This window comes from Thrips palmi, unplaced genomic scaffold (assembly GCF_012932325.1).
Source record: "Thrips palmi isolate BJ-2018 unplaced genomic scaffold, TpBJ-2018v1 HiC_scaffold_12, whole genome shotgun sequence".
Taxonomy (NCBI): Eukaryota; Metazoa; Arthropoda; class Insecta; order Thysanoptera; family Thripidae; genus Thrips; species Thrips palmi.
The window spans coordinates 9,343,775-9,350,931 of record NW_023144623.1 but is presented as its reverse complement, the minus strand read 5'-3'; the positions used below and the strand labels follow the sequence as shown (position 1 = coordinate 9,350,931).

Here is a 7,157-nt window from a genome sequence, read left to right as displayed (position 1 = left end):
CAAGCACTGAGACGGAGGGGAGGGGCGTCATGAGTTTGGCCCAGTGCCCCGCGACACGCCCCCGGGCCCCCGGGCCCCGCGCGGGGAGGGGGCTGTCCAGTGGGGCCCGCTGGCCTGCTGGCCGACTAGCCGGCCCTTCCCGCAGGCCGCACCGCCGGGGCTCCAGGGACTCCAGAGACTCCAGCGCGCGAGTCGAGAGGTGCGACTCCGGCGGTGGGGCGTCCACGTCCGCCCGTGGCCGTCCTGGCCGTCCCGGTGGTGGCGGGGGTTATGCAAACGGGAGCAGAACCTGTTGTGGAGCCCCTACGGCCCCCGACGCCCCCACCGGCCCCGGAGCCCCGGAGAGGCGGCAGGGCCGGCAGGGCCGGGGAGGTGGGACCCTCGGCGGGCCTCCGGTGGTCCCGGGTGGGCCAGGCCTGGCCGCGGTGGGGCGCGGTGGCGCGGCGGCCTGTCGGCAGGGAGAGGGATGGTATAAAGCGCCGCCTTGGCGGTTCGGCCGGCATTCCGTTCTCCGGCGGACATCACACACCAAGCATGAAGCCCGCCTCACTCCTGGTCAGCATCTGGACTTACTAACGCCGTGTCGCCTCGCCGTACAGTGCAGTGATTGTGTGCAAAGTGCTCCCCCAGCCACCCAGCGCCGCCAGCGCCATGAGGATTTACCTAACCTGGATTTTACGCCTGCCGCCGCGGCTGCCGCGCCTGCCGCGCTCGCGAGTGTTCAAGTGCAGTGCATCGGTGTGGGTGCGAGCCTGGCCGGCCGTCAGGCCCTCCACCCGGCCCGCGGACCAATGGGACTACTTCCTGCTGTTCGGCGTGCCCGCGTTCCTGCTGCGATGTGCGCTCCGCAGCGCCGGACTCGCGTTCCCGCCGGGGACCTAGCCAGCCTCGCGAACTAACTGGCGTGTCGCGTTAGAGAAACCACAATTTTTTGCAAAAAAAAAAAATGTCTGCACTTTTGTTGGCTAGAAAAGCATTCGCGGATGTAACTGCAGTGTTCGGTATCGCGATGACGGCCCTCAAGTGCCTCGGTGGCACTTGGCGCCGCGAGGGCGCGGGGCGGGGCGGGGCGGCGTGGCCCAACGCGCGCCGCCTGTTGCCCGTTGCGCGCCGAGCCGCGGAGCACGTGAGCGAAATCCGTACCGTACATCGCGGCGCGGCGGCGCGGCGTCGTCGGACAGCGCGGCGGCAAGAAGGCGCTACCGCGCGGCACGATCTCGTCGGAGTGCGCCATGGCAGCCATGGCGAGGCGGGTGCTGCATTGTGATGCAGTTGAGCGACACCAGCCAAGCGCCCTGCCAAAAAAAAAAAAAAAAAAGAAAACACATGTGGCGCTGGAAAGATTGCTTTGGGGGGCTTGCTTTGTTTCACTGGTCAAGTGTTAGCGTGAAAGCCTGCGGCTGGGGCTGGGGGACGCCATGTCCAGTGCGTGGCATTTTCGCACTCTGCACACAAACCCTGCCAGTTAGTTTTCTCATACTCGCGAGTTGCGTTCGCATTTCCGGCACGCCGTTCTAAACCGCCACTCCACTGTCTTTGCGCAGGTGGGGTGTCTGCTCCTCGCGGCGGCGAGGGCAGCCCCGGCCGACCCCGCAGCGGCAACGGCCGTCGCGGACCCCAAGAAGCAGGAGCTACAGGTGCAGGCGCAGCCCGGAGACGCAGTCACTCGCGCCAAGAAAAGGTGAGTCCCGCCGTGTGTCAGACAGTGTGTCAGACACTGTGCCTGGCCCAGTCTCGCGCGTCGCTCTGTCTCTCTCCAACCATCTGCGGGAGAGAGACAGAGCGACCGCCCCCGTTCGGTCCTCTGCGCCGCTTGTGGTGCTCCCACGCCCAGGTGGGTCACGTCCCCCGTGCGGCCGCTTCCGCGACCCATTCAAATTTGCCGCGGCCTGGCCGTGAGAGCGACAGAGACGGCGGCAGCGATCGGGAAACCGAGCCGAATGCAATCGGGGCCGCGCCATCGGGCCGTCGGGGCGTCGGGGCAGCACGCCGCGGCTATGATGCGGCCGTGTGAATGCGTTACGAGGATTGACACAAGAGCCGCCCCCCCCCCTCACTTTCGCCCGGACCGGCCGGGCCACTCCCTAATTAATTCGGAATGCGGTTTGATTCTCGCGCCTACACCGGTTCCTTTATCGGCCTTTTCATTCTGCTTTTCTGCTTTCAGTTTGGAGTATGGCATTGGCGGCGGCGGCGGCAACGGCGGCTGGGATGACTCATACGGCGGTGGGCAGCAGGCCGGCGGCTACGGTGGCGGCGACGACCACCACGACCACCACGAGCACCACGAGCCCAAGGTAGAGTGCCACAAGAAGCTCGCCTGGAAGACCGAGTGGAAGCAGATCTGGAGGACCGAGAAGAAGCAGATCTGGCGCACGGAGAAGAAGCAGATCTGGAGGACAGAGAAGAAGCAGATCTGGAGGACCGAGAAGAAACAGATTTGGCGCACTGAGAAGAAGCAGATCTGGAGGACAGAGAAGAAGCAGATCTGGCGCACAGAGAAGAAGCAGATCTGGAAGACCGAGTGGAAGAAGATCCAGGTCCCCGTCTGGAAGGAAATCCAGGTCCCGGCATGGAAGGAAATCCAGGTTCCCGACTGGAAGAAGATTCAAGTGCCAATCTGGAAGGAAATTCAGGTACCCGCCTGGAAGGAAATCAAGGTCCCCGACTGGAAGACGATCCAAGTGCCCATCTGGAAGGAAGTCCAAGTCCCCATCTGGAAGGAGATCCAGGTCCCCGACTGGAAGAAGATCTGGGTGCCCGTCTGGGAGAAGATCTGGGTTGAAGAGCCATCTCACGGCTGGGACGAGCACGACGAGCACGGTCACGGACACACCAAGAAGGTCTGGAAGAAGAAGCTGGTCTGGAAGCCCGAATGGAAGAAGATCTGGAGGACCGAGAAGAAGCAGGCATGGATCACCGAGAAGAAGCAGGCGTGGAAGGAAGAGCAGATCCAGATCTGGCGTACCGAGAAGAAGCAGATCTGGCTCAGCAAGAAGGTCCAGGACTTCAAGGAAGAGTCTGTCCAGATCTGGAGAACCGAGAAGAAGCAGATCTGGGTGCCGAAGAAGGTCCTTGAATGGAAGACTGAGTGGAAATCAATCCAGGTTCCTGACTGGAAGGAAATCCAGGTCCCCGACTGGAAGGAGATCCAGGTTCCCGACTGGAAGGAAATCCAAGTTCCTGACTGGAAGGAGATCCAGGTCCCCGACTGGAAGGAAATCCAAGTCCCTGACTGGAAGGAAATCCAGGTGCCCGACTGGAAGGAAATCCAGGTTCCTGACTGGAAGAAAATCCAGGTGCCCGTGTGGGAGAAGGTCTGTGTGACCAAGGAGATCGTCGAACACCACGACCACCATGAGTCACATGGCTGGAACTGAACATCACCAAACCTCATCGCCATTTGCTCATTTCACCATCTAGTTTGTAAGCCCCCCTCCCCCAAGTCATAGACGGCCTTCATCAACCGTCGAACTCCTTTGTAAATACTCGCTTCCCCTTCCCTCACCCTGTCCCTCTACGACTTGACCAAAGTACAAAGTTATTGCCCGTTAAGTAGTGTTATGCGAGGGCTAGTATTTTTCCACGCGTTGTCAACGTGAGTGCGAACATCTCTTTTTTATGTGTATTAAATCTGTTTTTTTTTTATTAAAAAAATGAAACAAATGTGCATTTTATTTGCCTTTTTCCAATCACAAAGCAGCCAAAAGCGTGTGAAGCCCCTGTGAATCGGAGGGTAGGCAACCCATTTGACTCCACTGTACCCCTGTGAATCGGAGGGTAGGCAACCCATTTGACTCCACCGTGCGAAGTGCTGCGTACCTCCCAGGCGCTCATTCCCCTGTCGAGCTGTCCCTTTTCTCACGTTGTTTATCTCAATTTTCCTTCGATCCCACAATTTGCTTTTTTTGTGTCCTCATTTCGTGGGTTATGTATCTCAATTTTCCTTCGATTTAGATTTCTAGTTTTCTTTTGAGGCAAGGAATGGAAGGAGAAAAACGCAAAACATTTACTCAAAAGTATAAAATTTATTGCATAATCTCATAAAACATATTTGTATAAAACGCATCAAGTTAACAGTCAAATACTTCTTTCAAAAATAAACTCACATATTTCGCAAATCAGGCAGAAATAGAATAACGTTGTTTCTTACAAAAACTAAGAACAGTCAGGAGACACTTTTATTTACATGGAAATGAAATTCATGCAACGAGGCAACACAAACGCTGCGTTGCAAAGGACTTCTTAACAAACTAATTAATAACTAATTAATCACAGACTAGGCGAGTTATTTACATCCACTTGGTGGCCAATTCTAGGTTACGTCACGAGGACTTCCCTTGGTCACTCAAAGAAAACAAGAGGGCCTTGGTATGGCGACGTCTTTGCCCGTAAGCTAACCCTGAGACTGGTAACGCACCACACGAGTCAAAAATCACAAACACATAAATTACAACAAAGTATTTACAGAAAACGGTCTGAACACATACATCATCTGGGCGAAACGCGGCGTTCCGGCTTGAGATCACTGCTCAGTCGCAGCCGCGGGGGCCGCGCTAACAACTATTCCGAAACTTCCTCCGAGTTGGTTCCTCGGTGACTCTTTCATCACACCTCGACTGACGTGTCCGTCATGGAGGGGAGCTTGCCTCGGCGCGGCGCGCGCGGCGACTGAGGTTCCGGGGCCGGGGAGTCGCTCACGACGTGAGCGCCGGCGACATGATGCTGGGCGTCCACACGTTGGGCGCCTTGCACTTGCCCTCCGCCCACATGGGCACGCTGTTGGAGTTGCCGTCCAGGCAGGTGTCCATGCCCATCATGGCCTGGTGGGCCTGGTCGATGGTGGTGCCGGCGGGCAGGTGCGCGTTGGCGGCGGCGGTGGCGGCGGCCGTGGCGGCGGCCCACTCGGCGGGCTGGTGCGTGCTGCGGTGCTTGGCGAGGTGCGCCTTCTGCCGGAACATCTTCCCGCACACGATGCAGGGGAAGGGCTTCTCACCCGTGTGCGTGCGCATGTGCACGTTGACGGAGTAGTTGTCCTTGAAGCGCTTGTCGCAGAGCTTGCAGGGGTGCAGCTGGCGCTCGGAGCGTTCGCGCTTCCTCGGCGGCGCGGCGCCGGGCTGCGGGGGCTTCCGGTTGCGGCGCCGCTTGGCGGACCGCGAGGTCGGCGTCGGCGGCGCGGGGGTGGGCGTCGACGACATCATGTGCAGGGGGAGCGGCAGCGGCGCCAGCGACCCGGGGAACGGGTCCAGCCTCTGCGGGTAGCAGGGGTCCGGCGACGGCGTCGGGTACGGCGTCCGGAAGACCGGGTAGCTCGGCGGCGGCAGCGGGGAGAAGGGCCCTGGAGTCAGGCCGGCCAGGGCGTCGCCCTGCGGGAAGCACGAGGAGGCCGAGGTGGTGGACACGACGGCGTCGTCGCACTGCTGCAGCGGCGCCAGCAGGAAGGGCGACGCCGGCGAGTAGCAGCTGCGCAGCGAGTCCGCGGGCGTGACGGGCCGCGGGCTGCCCAGCGAACTGCCCAGCGAACCGCCCAGCGAACCACCCAGCGACGTGCTGGACACCAAGACCCCGCACCCCGGCGAGGCCATCGGCGACGGCGACAACGCCTCCTGCTTGACGACGCCCGGGTAGCACGGCGGGGCGGGCAGCGGGGCGGGCAGTGGCGGCACGCCGCACGACGTGAACTTCTGCGCGAAGCCGCCGCCGCGCTGCAGCGCCACGTGCAGCAGGCTGCGGACGCAGCGCCGCTCCGGGCTGGACGCGCTGCTGCCGTCGCTGCCGGTGACCGCGTCGTCGTCGAAGGGGTTGCCCGCGTGCGCGGGGCCGTGCTGCTGCCAGGGCTCCGTGCCCCAGGCCGGCATGCCGCAGGGCAAGCCGAGGCTCTGCATGTCCTGGTCGGGGAAGTAGGCGGGTGGCGGCGGCGGCGCTCCGCCTCCCGCGTCGCCTCCCGCGTCGCCCAGCTCGGTCAGGGTGTAGGCGTCGTCCTGCGCCTCGTGCCAGCCGTACAGGTAGCTGGAGGACGGGTCCGGGTGGCCAGTGCTGCTGCTGCACACCGCGCCGGCGTCCATGTCGCTGGAGCTGAGCCCCGCGTCCGCCAGCACGTAGTTGTCGTACTCGGCCAGCATGCTGCCGCCGCAGACACTCCTGCGCAGAAACGAGAAAGCAATCGTTAGAAAAATACTGGACCCAAACTTCCCAAAGTGCACCCTCTCAAGAGAGACGCAGAAGGTGGTCACGTGCCGCCTCGCCGCCCCCGCACCCTCGCTGGCCAAAGTACGTAGGCACCGCGCTGGAGCCACCACCGGCGGCATGGCGGCAAGGCATCAGGGCGCCCTTCACCCGTTATCGTTGTTTGCGCGCCGACTGTTCGATGCTCGCTCGCCCAGGTCAAGCGACCCCCGCCGCAGCAGTCTGTCTCTCTCGCGCCCAATACGGGACGCCCCATGAGTGCGAGAGAGACGGAGCGACGGCCGAGCCCTGCCAGCCGCCAGGGTGCCATGCTGTGACATCGCTGTGACTCCAAAGTTCACGCGGCTGACTCGAATTTACACCGGACTTTAGCAGTGCACGAGCGCCAGGGTTGGATGACCCCTAACGGCTACACCCCGACCCGCGCACCGCCGCGGTCCCGTGCACCGTTTCCGCCACGCGCGTTAGCTGCGGTCGTCGGGGTCCTCGCCGAGGTCCTCGCCCTGGCCGGTGACGCCGGCCACGGCCAACACCCCCGCCGTCAGCCTCACTTGTTTGCCAACAGAATGGCACCGTGACGTGGAGACAATGGGGAGGCTGGGGCGGGCTGGGCCGGGCTGGGCCCCACACCAGGAAGAGACGAAAATTGCATTTGCACGCGGACGCTGACGCGATGCTACGCGCCAAGGTACAATGACTAGGGGCAGCCCACCTACACCACCACGTACACACCCTGTGTCCGTGCCCGCTATGCGCCGCCCGCGCGGCCGCAGCGATAGCTCTGTCTCTCTCGCACTCCAGGGGCGTTGCGGCGAGGTGCGAGAGAGACAGAGCGCCGGAGCGCTGTGCTGCGCTGTGCGGGCGGCCGGGGGAGAGAAAGTAGGAGACAACGTCTGTCTACGGGAAAGCTTCCGAACGCGCAGCGGGACGTTCGCGACGACGCCACACGGCTCAATCAAACACGACCTCAA

At 62.0% G+C, this 7,157-nt stretch overlaps 2 protein-coding genes across 2 annotated transcripts; one reads left to right on the top strand and one right to left on the bottom strand.

Annotated features, from left to right (window-relative positions):
* Positions 1–502: 502 nt before the first annotated feature.
* On the top strand, positions 503–3,666 carry LOC117640381. The gene is made up of 3 exons (XM_034376854.1): positions 503–555; positions 1,545–1,681; positions 2,168–3,666. The coding sequence occupies exons 1-3, from the start codon at positions 535–537 to the stop codon at positions 3,378–3,380; spliced, it is 1,371 nt and encodes a 456-aa protein (XP_034232745.1). The 5' UTR covers positions 503–534; the 3' UTR covers positions 3,381–3,666.
* A 1,031-nt stretch (positions 3,667–4,697) lies between these two features.
* LOC117639848 (zinc finger protein 467-like) lies at positions 4,698–6,122 on the bottom strand. Its single transcript, XM_034375791.1, has 3 exons — positions 5,784–6,122; positions 4,906–5,366; positions 4,698–4,779 (listed from the first exon to the last, which is right to left on the bottom strand). The coding sequence occupies exons 1-3, from the start codon at positions 6,120–6,122 to the stop codon at positions 4,698–4,700; spliced, it is 882 nt and encodes a 293-aa protein (XP_034231682.1).
* Between the last annotated feature and the right edge of the window lie 1,035 nt (positions 6,123–7,157).

Coding starts and splice junctions, on each gene's coding strand:
- LOC117640381 (XM_034376854.1), top strand. CDS start 535: ATGAAGCCCGCCTCACTCCTG. Junction 556..1,544: donor TGAAGCCCGCCTCACTCCTG/GTCAGCATCTGG, acceptor GTCTTTGCGCAG/GTGGGGTGTCTGCTCCTCGC. Junction 1,682..2,167: donor GTCACTCGCGCCAAGAAAAG/GTGAGTCCCGCC, acceptor TTCTGCTTTCAG/TTTGGAGTATGGCATTGGCG.
- LOC117639848 (XM_034375791.1), bottom strand. CDS start 6,122: ATGCTGGCCGAGTACGACAACTACGTGCTGGCGGACGCGGGGCTCAGC. Junction 5,367..5,783: donor ACCCCTTCGACGACGACGCG/GTCACCGGCAGC, acceptor TGCTTCCCGCAG/GGCGACGCCCTGGCCGGCCT. Junction 4,780..4,905: donor AGCACGCACCAGCCCGCCGA/GTGGGCCGCCGC, acceptor CAACTCCAACAG/CGTGCCCATGTGGGCGGAGG.